The sequence below is a fragment of the Coloeus monedula genome, assembly GCF_965178545.1.
Source record: "Coloeus monedula genome assembly, chromosome: 2".
NCBI lineage: Eukaryota > Metazoa > Chordata > Aves > Passeriformes > Corvidae > Coloeus > Coloeus monedula.
Window position 1 is genome coordinate 78,559,645 of NC_138782.1, and position 28,000 is coordinate 78,587,644.

Sequence of the window (28,000 nt, forward strand, 5' to 3'; positions counted from 1 at the left end):
ACTTTATATAAAGTTACAAATATTTCCGTCTTCATTTATAGCAGTAGAAAACACTAACTTTTAAGTGTCAAGAATGTCTCTTATGTCTATTGCAGCTTCTACTATTTTTCTAGTACAAAAGGTAAAGGTGCAGCACTGCTTTTAAAAGAAAACAGAAGAGCATTTATTCTGAGTGGGTTTATGACTTCTTAGTAATTACCTCATTGCTTTGCTAGTTTAGGAGTTTTTTTGCTTTTGGGCTGTGTAACCTGGGAATCATTGTAGTGTACTCAGTAGGGAAACCACTATGTCAATAGGCACCATTCCCTATTTAGCCATTCCACAAAGTTGAGTTCTGATTCGACGGTCATATATGCATGGAGATAATGCCTGATCATGTGTGCCTGCATTTACACAAAAGGCAATCAAAGTAATCAAAAATCTTGTTGCTGAGTCCAAAATACTTGTGAGCAATAAATCAAGCATGTAAAAGTTTCATCTAGTTTTCATTAATTTCTTTTTTCCATCTGTTTGAACTAATAGTCTGACTCTACTCTGCAGGTATTTAAATAACAAATAGTATTTTTAGAATTGGACTACAGTGCTGATACATGGTACATTTCTTTTGTAGATTTCTAATTCCAAATATTACCAAGTTAACAGGGTCTTACATACAGACTGTATTTTAAAAACACAATTCTTATCAGTTTTCCAGTCTATCCTAGGTGCTTTAACAAGTTTCTGAGAGTATAGCTGCATTTGTCATCTATTTATTTTGTCTTTTTATCTGTTATATATTGTTAGAAAAATATGTAAATAAAATATCCAGCCATGTGGAAAACTGTGTTATTTAAATATAAGCTGTATGTTGTACCACTGAGTTCACGTATTTTTGCTTTTGTCCTGTCTCACATCATCACTGCCTGTGGAAGAGCTCCCCAGAGATGAATCTGTATCCTTGAACACTTAATCTACCCTGGTTATATCCCCGGCCTTACCCCCTGTGACAAAGGGCATAAAGTTTGTTCCCTTTACAAGAACTGAGTTCTGTAATTCTGTGATAAGATCAGGACCAAGAGTGGGACTCCCTCACATGCCCGGTTTCAGTAGCAGCAGGAAGTTTGTCCATCCATAAGCATCACTCCAGAGTTCTGTGAGTCGACACTGGACAGACTTAAAACTTCCACAACACTTCTGTCCATGGAAAGCACTTCCACAACACTTCTGCCATTCCACGTGACACAAAAAGGGAAAAATCTAGAACACTTCAGCTAACACTAATATGTAGCCTAAGTGGCACTGACAAATCTTACACTGAAATCATTACAGAAGTTTCTTGAAGCCTTCAGTTTTCTGCAGATTTATAAAAGCTAGCTTACTCTGTTACTCTGTGTGGGTATTAATATAAAGTGTTATGCAATGATCAGAGAGACTGGGGATGTTTTAGGCATTTGCATCCATGACGCTGAAGGAAGGGAAGGCAGTGATCACAGCGGTAAGTAATGTGCCAGCTAATGGAAACCTCTGCTCCACACAAAGGAATGGAATTACTCAGTCCCTGCCTACAGAATCATCCCCAGTGACGATACAAGAAGAGCTGTTTACCGCAGGTGTTTTTGTTTTTTCTTCGTACCTCAAAACAAAAGGAAAAATTCAAGGTAGAACTCACAGAAGTTAATTTGGATATTCAGAATAAACTACTTAGAGAATTGTCCTGCTTCACAAACACTCCTGATAGCCATCTGCTGGCCTGACTTTGAATGCTGGCACCCTGCAGCTGTGCAACACAGAAGTTACTGTGTATTTCAGTGTAGGGCCATTGCCCAGAGCCTGTCCACTTACGTACTTACACGCTTAGCTACCAGCTTTACATACTTCTTCACGTCGGCCCCGCACTAGAAACACGGATCACACTCTGACTAGCAGTTACCTGTGGAGCCACGGAGCTAATGGGCATCCCAGGGGCCTCCTCACACTATTGCAGGCGGGAACGTGAATCCCGCTTGATTCCCACCGCTCCCAGGCCGGAGCCCGTCCCCGCCTCCCTCTCCCGCCGCGGCTGCCATGCAGAGCCGCCGGCAGCAGAACCGGCGGGGCTGCCCGCAGTAAAGATGGCGGCCGGGCGGCGTTGCGGCGCCCCCGGCAAGGGAAACGGGAAGCGCCGCTCGGCCGCCCTCAACAAAGATGGCGGCGGCAGGCGCCCGTGCACACCAGGCGAGGGTCAGCACCGTGACGACTTTCACTTCCGGGTGAGCGCCAGCGGGCGCCATATTGTCTTGTCCGTGAAGACGAGGAGCGATAGCCGGGGCAGCGCGGCCGCGGAGCGGCGGCACCGGCGGCGGCGGGGGAGCGCGTAAGTAGCGGGGCGGGTTGTGCTCGCCAGCGCTCCCGGGAGGCCGGCGGGTGTCGCTGACCGGCTGTTCCCCTTCGCTCCGAGCCGAGCCGGGAGGCCACCGCGCGCCGCGGCGGCGGCAGCAGCTGCTCGCCGGGCGCGAGGAACCGGTGGCACCGCCAGCGGAAACCGGCGGCCAGGACGAGAAGGGACGAGCCGAGAGCCGCTCGCCCTCCCCCGCCGCCCGTCTGGGGGGAGCGGCGCGCCGCGCATGCGCGGCGAAGGCGCGGGGGGGCTGGCGGGGACCCCCGGGACCCCCCCGTCCTGCGCCGACCCCCCCGGCGGGGGTCCCCGGTGGGGACGGGCCCGGGGCCGGCACTGCGCATGTCCCGGGGCCGCCCCGCGCCGCCGCCGCTGCCCTGGCGGGGCCCGGAGAGGCCGGTGCCGAGCGCGCGACCGCGCGGGGACGGCGATTCTGGGATGCTGGGAGCGCGCAGCCCGCCCGGCCGAGGCGGGGAAGCCGCTGGCTGCTGGGCAAGCAGCGTCCGTGGATGCGCGGGGGAGAGTGGCTACTTGGTTTAGCCGGTAACCTAGTTAGGGAAGCAACATGTGCCCTGGGATTTGGTAGTTGGCTGTGTCAGCAGCCTGGCTCCTGCGGATGAAATGTATTTGTGGGATATTTGTGCTGTTTCATGGGTTTCGTGGCCGTTCCTATGAGTTCGTTCCACTGGAGGGCTCCAGAGAACTAAAATTCACACAGCAGCATTTGTAAGATACCTGGACTAGTAGCTTGGAAAACGCAGGGTGTTTTTAAATGGAGCCTCAGACAGATGATGGGTTTGAAAGCCTTTTTGCTTTTGGCACTTATCCCTGCAGATTCTCTGTACTTCATTAGACAATCCCACAAAGTTGTTGAAGTGAACTCTAATGGGATGTGCTAGGCTTTACAGTTAAGGATGGAGACACAAAACTGTTCAGGGGGCTGGAACCCCTCTCCGGTGAAGACAGGCAAAGAGAGTTGGGATTGTTCAGCCTGGAGAAGGCTCCAGGGAGACCTTATTGCAGCCTTCCAGTACCTAAAGGGGGCACGTAAGAAAGATGGAGAGATGGAGGAAGACTTGCTATCAGGGCCTCGGACAAGGGATGACAGTTTTAAAATGAAATTTAGATTTAGACTGGATATAAGGAAGAAATCTCTTATGATAAGGGCAGTGAAACAGTGGAGCAAGTTTCCCAGAGAGATCGCACATGCCCATGGTTGGAAATGTCTAAGATCAGGTTGGACAGAGTATTCGGCAACATCATATCATGCAAGATGTCAGACTAGATGGTCTTTGAAGGTCTCTTCCAACCCAAACCACTGGGTGATTCTATGATGTGCTACCCCAGCTGAAATGTACTAAGTTTCTGTAACAAATTACTACGCAGAGTATTCAGCCACCTTGGTTGTTGTTCGCTTCTCTTACAGTTACACCTGTAAATGTTTTCAAGCAAACAGTCTCTTGGAAGGTGTGAGATACAGGGAACATGGGTTGCCCTAAAAGTTTTGTTTTAAGGCAGTGTCAGCCACCTTTTGAAGAGGGGGAATGGTGGTCTTCAAAGCATAAGGCATGTGTACCAGCAGATAGTAATCTAACATAATTTTCCAAAGACAGGGTTACAAATGCCATTCCAGTCCAGCCGAACACCTGTGTTGTTGGTATGAGTAAGAAACCTCTTTTTGGAGTCTAGCTGTGCTAAAAATGGCTCTCATGGAGGTTATGGATGCTGTGGCTCCCCTGCCTGTAGAACAGAGGGGGAACTGAAAGTCTTGCCTTTGTTCGGGGACAGGTCGCTGGGATTACTGACAGACAAGCTCCTGGTTTTTAATTTGTTTGGTCCAGCAGCAAATCTTGTGCCATCTCTACTATTATGCCATTACAAGACTTTCTGTACTGTCTTTGTCCCAGATGACATACAAACTGCTCTGGTAAGAGTGCTTTCTCTGCTTTGGGCTCAGAGGTGTTGTAGGGCTTAAGAGTCCACAAATTTAGCACAGTTCCACAATTTTTCAGTGGCTAACTCACCTTATAAGCTGTAGTGGTAGAGTGGAGTCATAGCCATGTTTGATTTTTAGTTAGGTGCAGGATTATGCAAAGGTACTATGGGGACAGCAGTGTCCAATCTCACCTCTTTTCATGACTGAGGTATGTAGTGATTCTAAGTCTACTTTTGGTGAAAACTAATATTTTGGGTAGGTGTTATTAAAGTGTTCTTACTTTCATCACTAGCTGATCCCTTATTAAGTGATAACTGTAGTTATCATTGAGGATGATATCTGCTCATGACCAGTGAGGAGTAGTTTATTTAGCTACTGGTACTATTAATTTTTTGTGCAGAGCATGTTCACTGCAGAGGAAGTTGCAGATGGACCATCCACTTCAGAAAAAAAATGCTGGGTTACAGGGGTAATTGAAAATCCTGCATCAGGACTTCCAGCATAATGATACATGAAGAAAATAATCAGACTGGCCTTTTTTTTGCCCCCCAAACCCAGTAGAGTTTTGACTTAAACTGCCTGAGTTATGATAATGTTTCTGTGGTAGTAAATGTTCTAGCAGTGATTTTGGTACTTTATGGTAATCAAATCATGTGTTTGTCCTTATGTCTTAGAAATACAAAAAATAAGTAAATGATACCTGGCTGCCAATACCTTTTTCTCTTTTAAAAAAGAGTTGTGTTCAGCTCAGTGGATATGTGGATTTAAGTTTGAAATGGCAGACCTTGGAAGCTGTACTGCTCGAGTGACTCCCTGAAGATTTCACAGTACTTTCTCTTTCTTTTTCTTTTTTTTTATTTGACCTTTGTTCACACTGCTTTATCTTGTTAGCACTGTAAATATTAGTCAGACGTAGTGATGTGTGAACCAGGTTCTGGAGAACTTCATGGATACTGAGCAAGCTGTTTTCATCAGTTCTTTTTCTGGTCCTGTATTTTGGATCTTGGTTACACATTTGAAAAGCCTCTGTTCTTCAGTCTGAGAACGGTTCTGATGTTAAAAATGGAGTGGAGCAAAGTTGACCTCCAGCATTTTAGTGATACACAACTATAAGTGAGCTGGAAGATTTGACATGTTCTTTGACTTGACATCATGCTAACAGATCCCAGCAGGCATATAGATATAGCTTCTGGCTCTTAAGAGGAGAAAAGATGCGTAGTATCTAGGCATTAAATACCTGCAACAGCTTAAGAGTGGTGCCCTAGATGATGTATAGAAATCTTCCTCCAAGTGAAAGTGCAATGAGTGAAACAGAGTAGCAAGCAAGACACTTACTTCAACTTTTTCTGATTTATTGCAGACTTAACTCACGCCATAAATACTTAATTTTCCAATCAGCTGAGTATAATATAGTAGTAAATGTTAATTCTCCCAAGTCAAATGGAAGCTGGTATGTTTTTGTCTGAGTGATGATATGCATTTGTTTTGAGTGAATGTGTCTGCAGACCCTCTGTCGTAACTTGCAGGGTTCATTGCTATGTGGATGCATAGGATACAGTGCTTTTCCAGATTCCCAGATATTTTTAACTGCAGAAGTGTTCTGACTTACCTGGGTCTCCTATGCCAAGACCACCAGCTGATGATAATTCTTGTGACACCCTTTATTCATTAAATTTTCTTCTTGGTAGGGGGGCTCCTTTGGGTATGCAGAGCTGTTTTTCTTGTGCAGCTCTCTTCAATTGTACAAATTCTTACTGAAGAGTATCCTTTATTCCAGTGACACAGTCATGGAAGTAGTGCTCAGTTTACATCTCCTTCCAGTTTGGAGTACTTTGATATAGACATCTTTGGAGTTTGTACAATGTGTGTCCATTATTGTCGTTGGATTACAGCTTGGTTAGATAGTGATAATACCATGGATGAGCTGCTCTTTCTAATTACTTGGGAGAACTATGTGAACTCTTGGTGTTGTATCCCTAGAGTATTTATCCACTAGTCCTTCCAACCTCGTTGGTGATGTCTTTCCTATCATGACCCTGTTGAAGCAATAGCATCATGGGGGGAAACAGCTCTCCAGCAGCACTTGTTCAGCTTGAACTCTTGGTGGTACTGGCCTAATTCCTGTCTTTCTGGTAACTGCTTTGATCCTGGCGTGGTGAATGTAGGATTAGATTTATCCTGCTTGCAACTGAACAGTTAGACAAAATTCATCATGGAAACTCATCATAAGCTTTCAGTCACGGTGCTGAAACTTCACAGGGTCAATACCAGCTACGTTGAAGGAAAGATAAAAACCTTACATTAGAACAAGGCACCCACATGAAAGATCAAGAAATCAGGCTCTTGGTTTCAAGGAGCTCTGCTTCTGAAACATCTCCATTTTCCTTTGGGTTCACCTTCAGAGCTTAAGTCTATATGAGATAAAGAAACTCTGCCCACAGAGTGTGTGATGCTTTTGAGATCCTTCTCAAGATGTGACTTGGATGACTTCTGTAGCCCAGGTTCTACAAAGAGTGTCAGAGATTAATGTGCCTTTGCTGCTTGTATTGTCTTAAACTCACACCAAAAGATTACCTACCTGATGACACTGAATGTTTAATAATAATGTGTTTCAAAACCAGTAATTGCAGTTTGTTACAAACCAGGACTCCTACCTCTTGGGGTCTTTCCCTTCAACTATGTAGACCTAAATATAGTCCAAAAGTCATGGCTGCACTGTCAGGTTATCTTGGAGGATGTGGAACATCTGTCTAGCTTTTTTTTTGTTGTTTTTTTTGGTTGGTTTTGGTTTTGACCTAGATATCTGACCTGTGAATGGAGTATGAAAGAGTGCCAAAGACTCTTTGTATAGGGATTCTCCAAGTATGCATGGTGGCCTGCTCTTCCTTGTTTATTTAGGTAATGGATATTTCTTTGCTAAATGCAATGCCTGTTTGGAATGCCTGCAAGACAAGATTTTTAGTCACCAGAAAAACTTCTGCAGCAGTGTGTTAAGAGTTCAGTTTGCAAGTAAAACTTGTCAGGCCATCTTGTGTAATATATTGACCTGCTGTTCAGGAATGATGAGTAGAATGATCAGAAAGGTGATGCAACAGCCTCCCCTCAGCATGAGAAAGCTGTTGATTATTGGCTGTGGGTTCTGTAGGTTCCAGAATCATTAGTCTGTCTGTCTGTCTACAAGGTTGAATAAATCAGACCGCCAGATTGTGCCCTGAGGATCAGGTCGAATGATATTGATGTCTGACACAGGAGTTCCTCACCTTGATCTCTTCAGCTCATGACACAGCAGAAGGTGTGTGTCACTCTCCTTCTAGTGACAGCTTTATTCCTAGGCTGTCTCCTGATTTCTTGGAGTAGAGATAGTCTAGCTTCTAACAAATATTTGATTTTGTATTCCAAACAATGCTTTTTTTCTCATTGCTAAGATATTTCACTTTCATTAATTTCCAGGCAAGCCATTCAGAATCTCTGTATCTGCTGCAGAAGCTGTTGAACTGTAAGGTGTTCTGCATAGTTAGGATGTTGTGTAACATTCATGCTGGGAAGAAGCAGATTGTCAGAGTGATGGGAATTACTTACAAGGAGCAAGAAAGAGTGCACAAGATGCACTCATCTGGACAGCTTGGTATGGTTAGTTATCTTCTTGATGCTTTTCTGGAGCTGAGCTAACTTTCTAAGTCTGTGCTTCTTGTCTTGGACTAGCTGCATGAATTGGAACAATTCAGTTATTCCATTAACTATATTAAATTTTATTTAGGGACAGGTCTTTCTTATCTTTCCGGGGGAAATTTCTTGGTATTTTTCAGTTCTGCTGCAGCCAATGTCATAAGGCATTTAAGGAAGGTATTATCTCCAGGATGACAAGCAGGCTTTGTCTTTTGACATTCCCAGGACTGAGCCTTGCTCCTTAAGACTGTTCCTTTCCATTGTTGAGAGGTCAGAGCGCAGTTAGCTCTGCCACAAGTACTGTTGAACTGATAACAGATTTTATGAGTTTACACTATGAAACTGCTGAGGTAGAGTTGTCCAGGGAACCTGAATGAGCCTGTTAGTGCTCAAGTTCTGTTGGTGGCCTTGTCTAAAAGATGGCCACATCTTTGACATCAGTGGGCACTGAACTACAGGGGACTTCACTAAGCACTGTGCCATTGGCAAATTCTCAGGAAACCATGCTCTCCTTGACAGGGTACATTCCTGTTGGTATGGAAATATGTAATTTGCTGCAAGATAACTGTGTTTTGTGGGAAGTGCTTGGGAGAGTCTCCCAGAGTGAAAGGTGAGCTTGTGAATTACCACTCAAGATTCTGTTTACTGGTAAGTACCTTGTGATTGTGTGCTTTTCAGTGTGTGGTGTGTCTGGATACATCATACAACTGTGTTGGAAAATAACTTATTATGCAAACAAATAGGTTGAAGGAGTTGCCTTTTTTTCCTAAAAGAACAGGTTAACATTGAGGTGTAATTTGTAGTTGAGATGCATGTTACAATCAAGGAGAGGAGTTGAAAGGTGGCTTTAAAAATATCTGTTCTTTCTATGTCTTTACCCAAAGAAAAGTTAGTTTAAATATTGTAGTAGAGAGTTTGACACCACATTTAAATGTTTGAGTGCTGTTGGCTCTCAGAGGTTGGGAGAGATCAAGGTAAGTCCTATCTGTGTTACTGTCTCAGCTTTTATCATCAGCAGGGGCACCCTCACTAGCAGTCCTCTCAAGGGTGGCACATTTTCATACTGGTAATTTGCTTTAATAAAACTTCAGCAGATCCTGGTCCAGCCTTTGAGTACAAATTTAATTTAAAAATAAAAAACCCCAACATGTGAAAGAACATATTTGAGAACATGTTTGCTCTTAAGAACTCCAGCAAAATTTTGAGATATTATATGAATTTTTCCTAATCTGTTAAGTACATGTAACTGGAATTAAATGTGAATTGATGGGGTGTTTTGCTCATGTGATTGTGCTTCTGTATAAAACAAAAAGAATCCTGAATTGGCTTCTGTTTCTTCATTGGTAAACAGATTTTTAATAGATTCAGGTTCCTGTTCTGTGATCTGACATCAGGGAACAGCTCTTGAAGCACCAATAAATGTTCTTTTGTTTATTTGTGTGTGTGTGTTGGAGAGAGAGAGGGAAAGAAAAAAGGCTATGTCCAATTGAATTGGAGGGTGGAACAGCTAAGTAAAGGAACCTTAACGCATCATCATAAAGGAGGGGTAGTAACTGCATTTTCCTTTGTAAATAGGCGCCTATAAAATGGATCCATTCTTTGAACCTGTTGCTTCTCAAACCTCTTGTATGCACTAGTGATGTCAGAATTGGTGTGTCTTAATGACTGCTCAGCTGAGGTACCCTTCTGTTAGTGTCTTCTAATGTTTGAATTGAGTGAATTTTAGCCAGTATTCATCTCCCTTCCCCCCCAACTTCAGTAGAAAATAAAGCTTGTTTCACTGCGATTTGGATGCTCTGCTGTGTATTTGGCCTTGTGTCACTATTGGGAAATAGAGCTGTCCATTGTGTTAGGTGAAGCCTGTTCTTTCAGGTGATGCTGATTTGGGAACTTTGTAAGACATATAAACTTGTTTATAATTCATGTGGCAGCATCCTAAGTTAGTTTTGTCAATGCAGATTTTATTTAGGTGGGAGAGCACTTTGAGTCTCTTTTCTCCATTATTAATTACTACTTGTGTCTCAGGAAAATAATGGTTGTTTCTTTTCACATACATCAGTACAAAAGGTTCCAGCTGCATTGAGCCTTTAAGTTACTGATTTGCTGGGTGAGAGGCATTGTTTGTTGGGTTTGTTTCCTCCTCCCCTGCCTCGGTACTGGAGGTGAATCCCTTGCAGTAATTTTAAAATTACTGACTACAGGCTACATTTTCTCTGCTGTGTTTTGTGAGTTCTTTTTGAAGTAATTTGTGCCCTTTCCATTTTATGGTACTGAGGTTCAAAAGTGTTGCATTGGTAACTCTCACATTTGGTTTGTTCATTATTGTATGACTTGACTTGGTCTGTTTTTATTTTTGACATCTTTAAAATATCATCACTAGGAAGGAAACTCAGTGATGTCTGACAGGACAATACTGAGATTCTGTTGAAAAGTCCTTGCGTACTCAGTAGAGTTTTACAAGCAGAATACAAAGTTACATTCCCTTTATATAGAGAAGAGTAACATCGAATAGCCTAAGTGTTAGTTTTAGTTACCTTTTAGAGCAAGGCAACTGAAAATGAAGAGCTAAAACCAGGGGGGCTTTGCCTCTGGCACTTAACAGCAGATGAAACCATTAGACACTCTAGTGCTTAGCAAAACAGTTTTTCAAGTCAATGAACCATCTTTGAATGCCAGTAGCCTCCCTGTAGTAAATGAAAAAAAAATTTATCAAGTACCTTTTTTGTGTTTACCTTGTACCAGTTGGTGAAAACTTGGAGAAAATGCAGGAAAATAAGTGGAGAACTAAAAAGCAGGGGAGTCTGTTTCCCTGAAAATGACAGTGTCCTTCTGTTCCAGGTCACCATATAGAGAGAGGCCCTAGAACCAACCTCTTCTGGTCAATGGCTCTGAGCCACACATTTAGTCTTCAATACTAAAACACATCATCTAGTCTTCAATACTAAAATTTTGGAATACACATGATCTTCTCTTTTAGCCTGTATATGTTAAGGTTGGTTTTATAAACATTTTAAGTTGCAAATTTTATTCCTTCCAATATCCAATTCCTGTTTTTGTAAAACAAACATTGCTCAATAAGGAAGATGAATTGAAATAAATGAAAAATAGTTTTGGACAGTTTTCACATTATATTTGAAAAAGGGCTTTTGCATGTACAGTTGCATAAAAAAGTGATGTCATTGCTTAAGTGTTTGTGTAGTACATATTTCTGATTAGTAAAGAATTTTTTTACACTGAATTTGGTAATAAATCTGTGTACTTGGAAACCAGCATATTTTATGGTTGCCAACCCAAGAAAATCAACATTTCTTCAGGAAAACAGTAGAAGTACAACTGCAATACAGAATTAAAAGCTTTCAAATACAGTTCACAAACTAAAATTATCTGTTTCAAATAGCAGTGACTTTAAATTAGTTTGCTCTGAATGGCTTAAGTTGAATTAATCAAATGTTGAAGTTCTTCAGGGTTTTATGCTGCTGTTGCTGTCTTGTCAAACTGTTGTGTATCAATAGAGAAACCATTTCCGTGCCTTGACCTATTGCTTTGCACTTCCCCACCTGATTTCTCTCCCCAGAATAGCAGTAATAAGGTGAAATAATCTCTCTAGGGCAAGTTGAAGTCCGGGCCATATTATGTTGCAGAGCAGTGGAGAAGCAGCTATGTATGCTAACAGCTAAAACCCAACTGCATTTTATTCCGGCCCTGCAGCCAGCTGGCACTGAGTGAAAGCTTCTGACCTTCCAAACCAGAATGGACATGTCCTAACTGCCTGTTGGGTCCCAGGTCCATGCTGACACCTGAAATGTGCTTGGAAGCAGCCCAGAGAGTGCAAGGTGGCCTGGGTCAGTGCTGTTCTCTGATGGGGAGACTGTGGGGGTCGTTCAGCACCACTTTCTGTAGGAGTGTGGACTTGGCCTTGGTGTCCCGGGGCATAATAACTTGCTGACAGAGCAGCCAGGAGATGAATGAATGCTGCTGCTGACTGAGGTCACTGCCTGTCTGCTCTATGCCTTGGTCACCATTTCCGATGCCAGTTGGTACAGGCTGCAATGTAATCTATCTTTCCACAAGATTGATTTGAATACCTTGTAAAATAATAAGGGAGCTGTTGACTTGAGGGCAGGTTATACTGAGATGTGGAGACATTTGTTGCCTTAGACTGTATTAATGATCTAAACAAATGCTTCAGTTTGTCCATAGTGAGGATCAAGGCCTGAGAGTAAAGAAAAAAAAAAGACCAGAATACTAAGCGTCCATTTCAATTGAGAAATAGATATATAATTGTGTTAGCTGGAACATATTTAAAAAATCTGGAATACTGAAAATTTTAGGACAGAGATAGAGCCAGTCCAGTACAAATAAATCTCATCTAATCCTATCACGTAAAAGCTGTGTGTAGGAGGTTCCAATTTAATTGAATTTGTAGAATGGTCTTAATATTCTTGCACTTTGATAAGAGAAATTGATGTTTAACTGTGTAAATTTTTTTTTTGCATTTGGTTATATGCAAACCTGTCTTATAAATTATTAGTGAAAAAATTTAAGCCTTTTGCTGAGTATATTTTAGTGTATTTCCACAAACCTGTTGCAATGTACTATGTATTGAGGTAAAAAAGTGCTACCAGAATTAATGAAATCCATGTTTATTATTGCTAGTGGGATTTAACAGCTAGAAACAAAGGGAGCGGCACGATGAGGCTGTGCAGTGCAGTAGTAGTCTGGAACCCCAATTCGTACAACTTTGAAAGTGTAAACAAGTTTATTTTGACAATTGAAAGAATTTTTATTCTGGATAGAAAGATGAACTGAGGAAAGGAAGAAACATTTAATTACCTTTTTCTTACTTTAGGGGGCAAATAGTATTTGCAGTTACTTCTCATACCTAGTGTATGAAATATGTATATATGAATACCTGGAGAACTAGTTTAAGAGGTCAGCTAAAATGTTGCATTAAGTGCATTAGTAGCCACCCTTACACTCAACTGGTGTAAAAAAGTTAATTTCCTAGGTACAAATAAAATTGTGGAAAAAAAGGGACAAAAGAAAGGGCAGGGTCTTCACTTATTAAAGGTTTGAATATCATAAAAGTATTCATGAAATGGGAAAAAGCCTCCATACTTAGTTTGGCAAGAAAAGATAGTGAAATTAATAAAGTATTAGGTAGCTTTTGCCCAATACTTCCCCTGTTGCCAGAGTTGATCTGATCTTGTTTAAAGCCCCCCCAAAAGGCATTTGCAGCTGAATGTTTCAGAGCCACACATGTAATTTTTCTACAGTGTTGACAGTAAGTGGTCTCAGAACAAAGGTGATCTACAGTTTTTCAGATAAAAGATTTAATTTGACAGAAGTATGCAAAATACAAACTTGCATTCATCTCCCTGTGGCCCGGTGCCCCCTGATGTTGTGTGCAGCTCTTTGCGTGGTGCACTTTTGTAGAGTGATGCTCTCTTCGTATGCAGTCATGCATACGATGCAGTTCCTTGTGCAAGCAGGCGAGCACAAGATGCCTTTCCAAGCAGGTTCCACTCCAGTCGCTTTGTCCATGTGCTGAGAGCGGGCTGTTTGTGGGGTGTGTGTGTCCCACTCCCTCGGAGCCACTGGCGTTGTTCCTGGCTGGCCACCCAAGTGGCACTGGCTGCTTTGAGCTGGTTTGCTCTGAAGCAGAGAGGCTCTGTTCATCTATTCTCTATTGCACTTGGCTGTGAGCCACAACTGGGTCCTGTGTGCTGCTCCTGTGACCTCAGGGAATGAATTTTTCTCTTTCTTTTAAGTTTGGAGTGTTTGAAACAATCTACATGCTTGATGTTTTAATAGCACGAGCTTAAGGATTGTATTTTAAATTCCACGATGATATATTCATTGAGTGGAAAGCCTGTTGAGAAGTTCTTAACAGATTGGGTAGGACGGAGGGGGTCACACTCAGTGCATTCCTACCCATACTGGTTTTTGGGAACAGCTTCTGGAGTGAGGTATTCCCAGAACTGTGCCTAGTTTATGTCTTCAGAGAAACTGTTCAGAGCAGTGCAGGTGGCTGCTCTCAGGTCTTCCATGTGTGGCAGGTTAGGTGCGTGCCGGAGGTACAAATGACGGGAAGGAGCTGGTGTGCCATTATAGGCACACCTGCCTGTTCTGCTGTGCCTCAGCAAATTCATGTCGAGCTGCCCCTGGAGCTTTACTTGAAGCAGACTATGGAGCTCTGCTGCCTGCTGTCTGGACCTAGGGCTGCTGCTGCCTGCTCAGTGAGGATATATACAGCATGGCAAAAATAATTTCTCATGATTTTAAGGGACAATGTGGTAATTGTGTGGTCATTTATTTTTCTTTCTCAGAGTTGAAGGAATATATTATTTAGAAATTAAAATGAGTTTGTACAATGCCTAAAATGCATGTGGGCACTGTCTTGTACCTGTGCAGTTCTCCTGTGCAATCATTAACAATGTGTTTTACCATTTGGTGACTTTTGTCTTGCTTAACAGCCTTGCATGACACTTGTTTAGAGAAATACACATCTTTTCCCTAAGAAGCAGGCAAAGATACCAATCATGCCTTTTATATTTTGACTTGCTTTAAATTGCATTTATTGCCAGATGAGATCTTGTCTTACCAACTTGTCATATCTCTCCTTGAACATCATTTTGTAGTTAATTTCTTTGTGAAAATACAGAGAAAGCATACTAGACTCCTGAAATCTTACAGTAATATTTGAGATATTACTCTGAAGGATGAACCATTTCCTCCAGCTTAAAATATTAAGCCAGCATTGCTTCAGCTTGCTTTGCAAGGCTTAACTATATCTGCAGTTATGTAAGTTTCAATTATGTGATATTTCATGGGCATCTATTTAAACATACAACTATTATTTTTAGTTGAAATATAGACTATATAAAGACTTAAAAGATGTGGGATCAAGGTGGACAACCTTGGCAGCAATGGCCTTTGAACCAACAGCAGTGGATGCAGTCATTTCAGCACCAGCAAGATCCAAGTAAGTATATAGAAAGCTTTGTGGATTAATTCTTTTAATATGTTGTCATTTGAATTTTTCAATCTTTGTAACAGAGTATGACTCATAGTTGCCTTTTGTAGCTGCTCTCAAGATAATGCATTTATGATGCTTTTCTGAACTAGAAAAAAGAGAAAACATAGAAAACACACATTGATTCCAAATGTTTTCGCATAGTTAATATATAATGTGCAAATACAGGCAAGAAACTGAGTTATCCTAGACAAATTACCAACATTTTACCAGTCATATAGATCAACATTTAGACCTCATGTACCAGATATGTATCCCTGTCAGTTCTTTAGCCAAGCTGAATCCTTTGTTTGAGAGAATCTGCTTTTTTATTCGATACCTGTTTGGCAGAAGTACTAATGCAGATATATATACAGAAAAAAACCTCACTGGAAGACTAATATGATTCTTGATTTAGGTTACAGCAGTGATAATCATGATCTCTTGTTTGGATTTTTTTTTTCCCCCACCAAAACCACCAAATGCTTTAAACAGTAGAATGTAATATACCTTAAATTGAGAATGGGGTGACAACAAATCAAAATATCAAGAGAAATAGAGAAATGGATGAAAATGCAGGTGTGTATTTAATACTAAGGCAAAGGGACATGGGTTTTACTGTCACTTTAATTTCTGTTAAATTCACTGGAGAGTTTTCCTGACTTGATAATAAGCAGAAGACATACTAGTGTTCTTACCTGAGAGTGCGGTTTATTTATTTACTGGTAGGAATGGCAGTAAAGAAAAAAATGGGAGAGAGAACTGAAACATAATATATGGCAATGGTTATACGAAGAGTGTACACTGAAAAATAATTTTCTAACTATGTCTCTTTCTTGCTCTCAAATCTTCATGAAGTTATAATTTAAGGATATGTATATTAATTTCTGATGTCAAAATTAGCTCACTTATGAAAAAAGTGCATTAGTACCACCCACTGAGTGCTAATGCGAATGTAAAATAATCTGCCTTATGACATTTTGAACATATGCAGAGGAACTGTACTTCAGCAAGTCTGTACACTGACATTTGCTTGGTTTCTTTTACTGTACACTGTGAGTAAGTTTTAATGGTGCTCACAGTACTTGCTGAAGGTAAACGTTGCCCATTTATCTTGAGCAATAGGACATGTAATTGAGAGACAGTGTTAAACTTCAGACGTGTGAGTTCTAACCTTTTTAACTTCCTCTGTTTATTTTAGGCCAGATTGACTGGGCTGCATTAGCTCAAGCATGGATTGCTCAGCGAGAAGCCTCAGGGCAACAGAATGTAGTGGAACAACAAGGAATGATGCCAAACGGACAGGATATTTCAGGAATAGAGTCTGGTCCAAACAACCATAATAATTTTCAGGGGGATCCCAATTTCAACAGAATGTGGCAGCCAGGTTTGTTTCCCTTCCGGTTCATTCCTGTTTTTCATGTTTCTTCATTTTATTCGTGTCAGACCTTTTTTGGTGTGAACATGCCCTGTCTCTCAGGCTTCAAAATGCAAAACTACCAGTTGACTTATTAATCACACCTGCTCCTCAGAGAGCTACTGTTGCCTCTCCTGTAGTGTAATATGTGCTTCTGGCATGATCTTGACATGTAGAATGAGTTCACAATATAACTGGTAGATGATGGCTTTAGGTGTCTTAAAATCTTTAAAAAGGGAGATCAGCAAAATTCTGTGTGGAAAAATATGTTTTTATTACGTTTCATATACTTAGGATTTACCCTTTTTAGCTTAGGTATCTGATTTTCAATTATTGTAGGTTAAAGTTGGTTGGACGCTTCTGTTAGTATCAATTATTTTCAGTTCCTCAAAACTTCAGTTTTTTTCAAAAATTAATTTTCTTTTTAAAACTTCTCAAGATACTATTGGTAATAAGAATGGGATAGGAATTGGTAATTTTCTGCCAAGAATTTTTCTGAAGTTGTTTTCTGAAAGCTGGGTTATAACACTACACTATAATGCAATTTGAAGTGTATGAACAGGATAGTTATGTGCATGTGTTCAGTTGTTTTGGGGAAAACTGCACTTCATGCTTGATTCTGTTAATGGTTGAAAGAATAATATTCCCAGTTTTCATTGTCACTATCCAAATTTATTGAAATGTAACCTTTAATATAAGTAGGCTTAATATGTTATTGGCAGTTCTTATATGCACATAATAAAAGGGAGGTAGCCATCAGGTTTCACCTACCTGTGCTGGGCTACGAGTTATTGTAGGCACATGTAAGAATTTTTAACTTTTCTATGTGGCAGAGAGTATTCTAGCTGTATTTCTGTACAGTACGTGAAATTTTCACAGAAATAGAAAAACTGTGATAACACTTTTTAGTTGCTACTGTAATGGATCCAATTATGATACAGATGGGAAGGACAGTAAAAATTAGAAAAATGTGCTAAAGGACTGGATGGAAGGTGGGAATTAACCTGAGATGCTAGATACTAATTCTGTTACTGGTGAAATTTATAATGCAGCTCTGTCATGGTCTGTAAGTATCTGTATAGTGCACATAAATTTTGTCTTTTTAAAGAATCATTCAAAAATTATGGCCACATGAGCTATTAATTCATTCCTTAGACCCTTTTCACTCTGTTAGCCAATTGTAACGTATGTTTGAGGGCTTATGACTACAGCTTATTCTAGGACCTCTGCTAGATATATTGGATATATTGCTAGATAATCATCCATTATCAAGACACAGGACTTTGGAGCACAGGTTTCAGTGGTTGTGCTTGCTTGCAAAACCATTTTCTCTTCATAATAGGTATTTCAAGTCCTTGCTTTCAAATTTGAAGTAGAGAAGTAGGAGGAGTTTTTTAACAGTTTAAACAATTTAAACAAGTCCTGTGGTGAACTCACTATCACTAGAAATTTATAAAAACAAGTTTACAGGGTGTCTGTGCCTGTCCAGTTCTGTCTCCATACTGCATGTTTTAGTTCAGCTATAGCCATTTGTATTTCCTTCATTTAGTTAAAGAAATTATTGAGACAGTATAATAGAGTCTGTAGATTGATGATTCTTCATTACTTTATCATCTGTGATGCTTTGAGGAACCTTGTGATAAATACCAGAACACTGAGCGATTGATGACTCATACAAATTATACTAACTTGGTATTGACTTGTATTCTAAATCCTAAACAGAATGGGGAATGCCTCACCAACCCCCTCACCCACCTCCAGATCAGCAGTGGATGACTCCAACCCCAGGTCAAATGGAAATTGTTCCTCCGTCTGAAGACAGCAACAGTCAGGACAGTGGGGAATTTACTCCCGACAACAGGCATATATTTAACCAGAACAATCACAACTTTGGGGGACCTCCCGATAACTTTGCAATGGGGCCAGTGAACCAGTTTGACTATCAGGTGAAACATATTTGTTGCTTTAATATTGTAGACGCGCAGAGTCCCTTCCATGGATGTGTTCCTCTAATATCATCTAGCGGCGACTTTCATTCTTCAGTTCTACAAACATCTACAGAATCTGTTATCTGCTAAGACACATTTTTACCAAACACTTTACAGAAGAGACTTTAGAGTTCTCTGTTATGTTCAGAGGCCAAAGGGTTTTATTTTTCTCCAGTAGTAATAAGAAGTGGCTGTTGTCTGCAGTATTAAAATGAATCACTGTGTTCCAGTATATAAATTAACATTATGTAGCTTTGTGTTTAAAAAAAAAAAAAAAAAAAAAAAGGAGAAGGAAAAAAAATAAAGTTCAGAAAGATATGCTTAAATATGCTAGATAATGTACCACAGGAAACAGTCCTGTATTTGCAGACAGATAGACTGGATGATCCATTGATCTTTTCCATATCTATCTACTGTGATTCTTTGAATAAACAATGGTATTTCTAAAAATAAAATCCATATCCACTTTTTTCTTCATTCTGGCATATAAGTTGTATAGCATAATAAACATGTAGCTGGTTTTATAATAATAGCAGGGTGCATTGCACAGATCTTTAAACACAAAGAATTTTTTTATCTTCCCTCTATTTTCAATATTTTTCTTTCAAAACTTCTGATATAAATGACAAACTAGCTGTTTAAAAACCTACCTCCTGTTCATAAACAAATACAAGGGAAGATGGGCAGAAATGGGGTTCTTTTAATCTTCTAGGTTATTTTTCCTGTTACAATTCTCTTGTTCAGCAGTATTGTTAAATAGGCAACCATTAATTTTCCAATACATGAGTTAATTATAATTTTATTTGTTTATTGTCATGGGAAAAACTCTTAAAATTAGCTTCTCTAAATACTACAGAAAACTTGTTTTGCAGTGAATGAAAGAGATGCTTAACCTGAAATTGTAATGGAGAGTGCTTCAGTACTAGCGAGTTAAATACTCAGTAGAATATTTGATGCTATACCGTTTTTCCTAAACACTCTCTTCTTAAATTGTTTCAGTAGGCTTTTCTGGGCAGTAAATATTAAAACAAAAAACTCTGCATGTATGCCTCAAGACCTACGACATTTGGATTGTATACAGCTTGCCCAAAACCCAGGATCTGTACTAAAATTTCATATTTATGTATTTAATATTTTAATCAGCCATATTAATAAGATCTGTGAAGGATTACTAGAAAGTGCACAGTGCAAAATTCTTATGTAATAAAAGGCTGAACTTTAAATTCTTGTTGTCATGCTGTAGTTAAAAGACTGCTAACATAGGTAGACTTTTAAATCTTAGTTTTGTATACTCTTGATTTAACTGCATGCTCTGGTGCTAAGCTGGCACAGAACTGATGGAGATAGATGGTGATTATAGGGCTTAGTATTTAGCACAATATGAAAGGAGATTGGTTGAAGCCCTTTCAGGTTTCTTAAGTATACCTGCTTAAATCTAAGTTTAGTCATTAAATATTTAAAGGAAACTTGTTTCTTGGGGACCACAGTAAGAGAGATTGAGAGATTTCAATAGCATAGAAATCGTGGATTCCTACTTGCATGGATTTTTGTAGACCGACTTGCTCACATGCTGCATTTAGTGTTACCATGTGAAGAAAAATAAACTGCATTACTCTTTCAGCATGGGGCTGCTTTTGGTCCACCTCAAGGTGGATTTCACCCACCTTATTGGCAGCCAGGACCACCAGGGCCACCAGGTCCTCCAGCACCTCCTGCACCTACTCAAAATCGAAGGGAAAGACCCTCATTCAGAGATCGACAGCGTTCACCTATTGCGATGCCTGTGAAGCAGGAGCCTCCACAGATTGGTACATGTTAACCACTCCTTAATGAAAAAATCTAAAAGCTGTGTTTTATAAAGAATTGCAAAATTTGATGACCTTTGTCTTTTTAATAGAAAGTAAAAGAGCAGGGAAAGAAAAAGCCATTATAAATGTTTTTTCCCCCACAATCAGATGTGGGACTTGTTTTGATGGGGGTGGGGGGTTTGCTTCTTTGTTTTGGGGGATTTTTTTTGTTCCTTTTTTGGGGGGAAGGTTTTTTCATCTTGCAAAACTGTAAACCTTGCTTATGTAGATGCTGTGAAGCGTAGAACTCTGCCTGCCTGGATTCGTGAGGGCCTGGAAAAGATGGAAAGAGAAAAACAGAAAAAATTGGAAAAAGAGAGAATGGAGCAGCAGCGTTCACAGATGTCTAAAAAAGAGAAAAAGGGAAGTGAGGATGCTGAAGAAGGGGATGGTCCACGGTTACCTCAGAAAAGTAAATTTGTAAGTAGAAGGGTTTGTTTTTTGCTCAGGTTTGTATTTCCTGAAAGATCACCTTTTTAGTCTCTTTAAAGAAGAGACTGTGTTAGTGGTTACCTCATTGGTTTTGTTGCTTAAAGTAAGGTTAAGCTGCTGCTCTGTTGATAATTACTTGATGTTTGGAAGTTTTTAATGGCTAAGAGGTAGAAGTATATAATTTGGCCTGTAGTAGCAAAGAAACAAGGATGAAATTGGACTTTTTTTTTTCCTTTTATTTTTTCCTTCCTTTTGGAACATACAGATCCTTTGAAAGAATTCTAAATCAGCAGCTGAAAAAATTCAGATACCTGTATTTGCTAAACTGAGCCAATTTAGGAAGCCTTGCATTGCCTTCACTTCCACAGTTATCTTGTTTGTAGTTCAAAGTACATGTTTGGCAGGGAACTGACAACTAAGTATTTTCTTAGCTTGTGTGGGTAGAGGTACCCGCATATTTTTTAGGAAGGGAGAAAATAAATGGTTTTATGATAACTGAAATACAGATTTCAGTACAAAGTAAATGAAATTGACTATTACAAATAGAGACTAAGGAGCTTGATATTTAAGTTTTTCCTGAAATGTATGATGCTGTTCTTGTAGGACAGTGATGAGGAAGATGAAGATGCTGAAAACACAGAAGCTGTAAGTGTTGGGAAAATCAGCAGGAGTCCATCCCCAGCTCCTCAAGAGGAGCAAAGTGAACCAGAAATGACAGAAGAAGAAAAGGAGTATCAAATGGTATTAATACTGGTGTTCTCAATAAGTATTTCTGTTTAATTGCTCATATTTTTCAGGCATATCCAAGTAAATCACTTTTCCTATGCCTGATACTGTCATTGGGGTACAGTATGCATTGTACACTAAAGCTGGGTTATATTTGCATGTCTCTTCATCATGCAGTCTTTCTCATGGAAACAAGGATATCGGTTATATAACTCATATTTAGCACAATAGTGAAAGAATGTAATGACTGTAATCTTCGCACTGATCTTTATTAATTCTATGGTTTTGCTTCACTTACCAAATTTCTGAAAACTTTTAGTGATTAAATGCACCTATCTCAAATTTATGCTTCAACCTCAGTTCCTGTGAAAGGGAATTCAAGAAAGGTATTCTTGCAAGGAAGTGCTACAAACTTAAATCCTAGATCAGCAGCAGTTTCACTGTGTCTGCACAACCTTCATACTTTGGAATGACAATTGCATGCAAATTGTACAACCGAATCCTTGTTAATTAAGATCCTGAATTCTACTAAGTTTGATGAATGTATTTTTGTAGAGCATGTGGCTAGACATAAACGACTTGGAGAACTAGCTACCATAATTTCAATTTTTGTAGAAAATATGTAGTAATAAAATGCTATATAAGTAACCTCTGATCTTTACAGTCAGAAATGTGCTCTTTATTTTTTGGAAGAATAATTGGAATCAGTCGAAGTACGTTTCTGATTTACATACTCATTTGTTATATCATCTTAGACATTAGGATCAGTGCCCTGGATAGCTGTGTACAATACAGGCAGATACAATTCACAGTCAAAATACAAACTTTAAGGTTGTGGAATCAGGTGACATTTAAACAGCTTCAATCTTTGGTTTTCTAGTTATGTCTTTTGAAAGAGGTCATTAAATAAAATATGCAGGAGACCACTTCCATAGTCATCAAAAGAAGTGAAGCTGTATGGATATAATTTGAATGCAGCATTTATTCAAGGTATTTTGGCCTTTAATTGTATATGCAATTTTCTTCAGATGATGCTGACAAAAATGCTGCTGACAGAGATTCTCTTAGATGTCACAAATGAAGAAATCTATTATGTGGCCAAAGATGTTCACCGTAAAGCAACTAAAGGTATGCTGGGTTTGGGGAATTTTTTTTTTTTTTTTAGTTTCTTCTGCAAAAATTCTGTATTTGCATGTCTTTAGAACATTTAACCCCCATAGTTCTCCCTCAAGAACAATTCCAGTATAATGCATCCAACTTGGTAGAGTTCAAATCCAGTAATCATGTACTGTCGTCCTGTGCAGTGTATTGTGAGTTACTTGAGTTATTCCATTTTTTTTCATACAATTCATTTCAGTTAAAACGGTACCTGTGTGTTAATGGCTCTTGAGTTGTAGCTGTTCCTTACTACTATCATCTTTATCTCAAAGCTGTTCAGAAGTGAAAAGAGATGAACTTTGAGTCCTCAGTTAGTAATTAATTTGCTTTCACTATTAACATGTATTGTACTTACAGAACAGATTATTTTAACATAACACAGTTAATCTAAGTATGTAACTACTGAAGTTGAAAATTATGTGCAGATGCTGTAACTTGAAAAGTGATTTATGAGTATCTATTTGGTTTTTTTCTGTTCACTGTTGATTGCAGTTAAATTCTAAATCTTCATGGTCAAAAAATCTAGAAGTGGTTTTAAATGGATGATGCGTTTTTAATGTTTCTTCTCTCCCTCCAAAGAACAGCAATAGTAGTAGATTTAACAATACCATAGACTCATGACTATGAAATCGTGGCTATTTGTGTTAACATGTTGTTCCTGTTGTTGATGTGATACAAAGCTCCTGCAAAACAGCTGGCACAGTCCAGTGCACTGGCTTCCCTCACTGGACTCGGTAAGTATGTTCCTTATTTTTGAGAGGGCTTAAAGGGGGAGTTACACTTTTGCCTTGCATTTCTAGAAATTGCATTTTGAAACTACATTTTAATTGCCTGGGAGTATGGGTCACTTTCTGATAACTTTATCATTATCAGCACCTTTGTTTGTTCCACAGGTGATCCTACTGATATATAGTGGGATAGTTGCTGGAGTAAAGGACTAGGCAGTGATTTAGTGTATGAGAATCTTGCCCTAATTTTGAAAATCCGTAAAAATTTTAGATAAATTTACTTTTCAAAGTATGATAGTTTCAGAAGCACACTGCAGTCTTCAAAGAAAGGAATACTATTTCATACTTTTCTTCTATTTTGATCCAAGCAAACCAGAGGGGAAAGTTGATAGAAGACTAATGTGAAAGTCTATAAATAAAAATATTGTAATCTTTGCAATTATTATTTTCTTGAAAAGCTACATAAACACAAAGGCTCCCATATCATATACTACCAGAAACAACACAGAAAAGAGAGATTGACATTCCAGCTTGAGACACAACTGCAAGAGATTTCTCCCAACATGACTTTTATCATCTAAAATGTACTACAGCAGTGTCAGTGATCAGTTATATGTTCATTACATGGAATATTGATGAATTAGATTGAATATTATCATCACAAGTATTCATGTTTCAAAACTAACTCAGTAAAGATCCTAAGGAGCTCAGACTGAAAGAAATCCATGTCAGATGTTTAAATTGACTTTATCCTTTTCAGTCCAGTAGTTACTAATATCTCTGGGGGAGAAGAAAGTCTGTTTCTCTTCCATCTCCATACCTGTCAAAGTGCAGTGTTTTCTAAATCATATGGAAAAATTGATATGGCATTCAGAATTTCTGTAGCCTTGGACTACGGAGGCAGCTGAAGTCATTTCAGGGATGTCTTCCGGGAAAGATCCCAGGCATTTTCTGTCCGGTTGCTGATACAGAGGCAGGCACTGTTACAGTCTCCACAGGGAGCTCTTTTGCCTTTCCATACAATTGGAAACAAGTACCATGGTCACAGTGATTGCTTGCTGAAAATAGACAAGCTGTTCCAGAAGGAGTAGAACCAGACAGTGAGCATCAATGCAGATACGAGGGCCTTGAACACACTGGCAAACAACACTGGCACTTACCAGAATAAAGTGACTTCTTCAGAGACGAGGAAGTGAAGGAAGGGCAATGTTACTCTCCTCTTTGCCTCACAGAAGTATTAAGAACAAAGCTTAATCTTTCCTCGTGATAGATTGGACTTTATGCACGCAGGTGGACTGGGTGGTTATGGATCAGGAGACAGTGAAGATGAGAGAAGTGACAGAGGCTCTGAATCATCTGATACTGATGATGAGGAATTACGACACAGAATAAGGCAAAAACAGGAAGCGTTTTGGAGAAAAGAGAGAGAACAGCAACTACTACTAGAAAAACAGCTAGAAGGTAAATCTTACAATGTCTTCTTACTGTGCCACTGTATATGGAGTTTGCTACTTACTGTATGTAAATTGATGGCAAAGAAACACATTTTAAGCCAAAAATACAAAACAAAATATATAAATAATTTATTTTTAATTAAAATTTTTTAAAAAACCCAAAACCCTGTGATTTACTTCTGCTTCTCTATAGGTAAGGTTTTCCTTTTGTACAAATAATGTAGGTCAAAAGGGTAGCACTGTCGGCTCCCAGTGCTGAAGAGCTGTCTAGAGATGGATGCAATGTTAAGAAGTCATGAACCAAGTTCACAGGCTGGAGGAGAAAGTGCTATTGCAATAGAACTTAAAATTGATGGTTTCCTCCACCTGAAAATAAGACATATGGAGCCCTTAATAAAAGGCTGGACTAGCGAAACTTCTGCTTTTCTTAATATTCCTATCTCTCTTTGAGTGTTTTAAGATGTATGCATAAAAGGATAGCCATATGGAGAGTGACTGAGTGGTGGCCTGTGACGTCTGTCTTCCTAGTGCAGGAAGCCAGATGTCAGTGTGGTGATATCTTCATGGGATTATTTGCAGAAATATAAATCTAGAGTGTAAAGCAGCTGATTCTATACATCCAAAATACCAAAGAATGCTAATGCAGAGTTTCATTTGTAGCAGTGTTTTGGAAAGGCAGAAGATTTCTAATGGACAATACAGCATCTTCTAACATACACTGGCTTCTGCCTGTATTGCCTAATAACTCAGGGACCAGCTGGAATTGTTTTCTGGGTTAAATTTGACCATCAGCTGCCATTTGGAGCACTCTGGGTTTCTGGAAGCAGTTTTATTCCCTAAGTTAACTCAGGAAATGATGGCCCACATCAAAAGGCCGTTTTTAGGCAAAAAATGTTGTATGTCAGTTATTTTTTCTAGATTCAATTTAAAATGGGGAGATAAAGTTGGCAGTGATGCAAAGGATCCTAGGTTGAATAGAAATAATTTTTGTTTTGGAAACCTCTGAGAGTCTCACTATGTGAGAAATACAACTTCTTCAGACCAGTCAGTAATCCTCAAACCCAGATGAATGGGGCTCAAAGAAAGGGAGGAAGCATCAGTACCACTAGAGGAGTGTTGTAGGAAGGACAAGGGGAGAAACAGATGTGCAGAAAGGTTGCAAAAGGAAAAGGTCTTATGTGTAGATCAGTTTGGGAGTTCTGGTGTTTCAGGATATTTGTTTGATAACTTCATCTTAAACCACTGAAACATGAAATAGCATCAAGGACTTCTAAAAATGACTGGGCTCTACACTTTCTCTAAGCAGGAGGTCAACTTTTCTAGAATTACAAGAAAAAAAAAAAGAGTGGCTTGGTAAGTAGTTGGTATGGTGGCAGTGTTTTAATTATAAGTATTATGAGAGGTGCTTGGAAACTTGGTTTCATCAATGTAACAGTGTGGAAATTACTGACATACTGCTCCAAATTAATTGCATCTTTTCTTCTGTGTACTTCCTTTTTCAGAAGAAAAGCTACAAAATGAAAAAGTTTCAAAAGAGATGAATGAATTTATCATCAAAGAACAAAATAGTAACTTAGCATCACAGGAGGCAAAAGAAATTGAAGCAGATATGGTTCATGAAAAGAAAAGATCTCCAAATGCAATCGCACCTGACACAGAACTCAAGAAAGAGGGTAAAGAGAGGACAGGAAGGAGTGGGTCAAGAAGCTCTAGCAGTGGTAGCAGCAGCAGCAATAGCAGGAGCAGCAGCAGTAGCAGCACAGTATCCAGTTCATCCTATAGCACTAGCTCAGGTAGTAGTCGCAGCTCTTCACGTTCTTCCTCTCCCAAAAGGAAGAAGAGACACAGTCGCAGTAGGACACCGTCACATAAAGTTAGGCGCAGCAGAAGCAGGAGTTACTCCCACAGAAACAGGAGAGAGAGGAGTCGGAGCAGGGAGAAAATAAGGGAAAGGAGAAGATCTAGTAGAAATCACAGTGCTGAAAGAGGGGAGAGGCGGAGAAATCGGAGTCCTTCGAGAGAGAGAAGTTGGGATAGACGTAGAAGCGGCAGCCGCTCAAGAGACCGGCGAGCCAACCGTGCGAGCCGCAGCAGGAGCAGGGACAGACGTAAAGCTGAAGATCAGCGTAGAAGCCCTACTGGAAATAGGCACAAACATAAAAGTGAGGGCAAAGATCATGAAAGGAAGAAGGAGCAGGGTGGAGGTGTAGACAAAGACAAAAAGAAGAACAGAGAAAGGGAGAGAGATCAGGAAAAGAGAAAAGATAAGCCCAAAAAAGAGGAAAAAGAAAGTAAGGCTGGCAATCATGACGACAGTAGATTAAAGAGAAAAAGAGACAGTGAAAGAACTTTTTCTCGCAGTGATTCAATATGTGTGAAAATAATAAGACAGGATTCCAGACAAGAAAGCAAAAAAATTACTACCAAAGATAGCAAAAAACGATCAGGCTCTGAATCTAGTGCAAGGAGTAGTTCTGAATCACCAGGAAGCAGTAAAGAAAAGAAGGCTAAGAAATCGAAGCATATTCGGTCATGCTCCATGGAGAAATCTCAAAGGTCTGGTAAGAAGGCAAGCCGCAAACACAAGTCTAAGTCACGATCAAGGTAGTATACTTTTTAAGTATTTTGTCTGACTTTTAAAAAGTTTTTTTATATTCGTCTTCATGTGCACGGCATATGAACTTTTTAAATAAAGTATGGTATTTATTAAACTTTTTGTCTTAGGCAAAAGTAACTTTGGAAAATCTTTTAAAACTATTAATTACTAAGCCTAAAGTGTGTGTGGGTTTGGGGGTCTTTTATTTTTTCCAATTAACTTTCTCCCCCTTTTCCTTTATTTTTCAGATCAACAACTCCTCTTCGTCGTAAACGCTGAGGAATTTATGGCACCAGTGCTATGACGTTTAAAAATTCCATGAGTTATAAAAGGCTTGTCTCATTATAGAGGCACATTGTGGCTATGTAGGTGAAACCAGAATCCTTTTTTTATCTGTAAATAGGTGTATTTTTTCCAAATGCTGCTCAGAATTAAATACCTAATAGGATTTCTTTGTATTACATTTTTTCAAGAACGGTAGTGCTTATTAAGACTATAAAACAGGCCATTCTCTTTCAGCTGTAATGTTCTTAAAATTACTATTGAATGTACTGTGATGTCAATAAAGCTCTTTAGTTCATTTTTTGTTTAAAATTCTTGCACCTGAATTTTGTGTTAAATGGTAGAAAGTACTTAAAAAAGAAAAAGGCAGCTTTTTTGGTATAACAAATTTTTAAAGTACTT

At 39.5% G+C, this 28,000-nt stretch overlaps 1 protein-coding gene across 5 annotated transcripts; it reads left to right on the plus strand.

Annotated features, from left to right (window-relative positions):
• Positions 1-2,235: 2,235 nt before the first annotated feature.
• On the plus strand, positions 2,236-27,910 carry PNISR (PNN interacting serine and arginine rich protein). Of its 5 annotated transcripts, XM_082303332.1 has the most exons (14): positions 2,236-2,332; positions 8,475-8,603; positions 9,531-9,633; positions 14,822-14,940; positions 16,172-16,357; positions 18,110-18,333; positions 19,997-20,183; positions 20,452-20,642; positions 21,258-21,395; positions 22,409-22,508; positions 23,219-23,272; positions 24,557-24,727; positions 26,223-27,324; positions 27,565-27,910. In XM_082303332.1, exons 4-14 carry the CDS (start codon positions 14,853-14,855, stop codon positions 27,593-27,595), a joined length of 2,472 nt encoding a protein of 823 aa, XP_082159458.1. In that variant the 5' UTR covers positions 2,236-2,332; positions 8,475-8,603; positions 9,531-9,633; positions 14,822-14,852; the 3' UTR covers positions 27,596-27,910. The 5 variants fall into 5 exon arrangements, with proteins under 5 accessions (XP_082159458.1, XP_082159457.1, XP_082159459.1 ...); XM_082303331.1 differs by lacking the exon at positions 9,531-9,633; XM_082303333.1 differs by lacking the exon at positions 9,531-9,633 and having other exon boundaries at positions 8,475-8,565.
• The last annotated feature ends 90 nt before the right edge of the window (positions 27,911-28,000 follow it).

Coding starts and splice junctions, on each gene's coding strand:
- PNISR (XM_082303332.1), top strand. CDS start 14,853: ATGTGGGATCAAGGTGGACAACCTTGGCAGCAATGGCCTTTGAACCAA. Junction 16,358..18,109: donor CAACAGAATGTGGCAGCCAG/GTTTGTTTCCCT, acceptor AATCCTAAACAG/AATGGGGAATGCCTCACCAA. Junction 20,643..21,257: donor TACCTCAGAAAAGTAAATTT/GTAAGTAGAAGG, acceptor CTGTTCTTGTAG/GACAGTGATGAGGAAGATGA.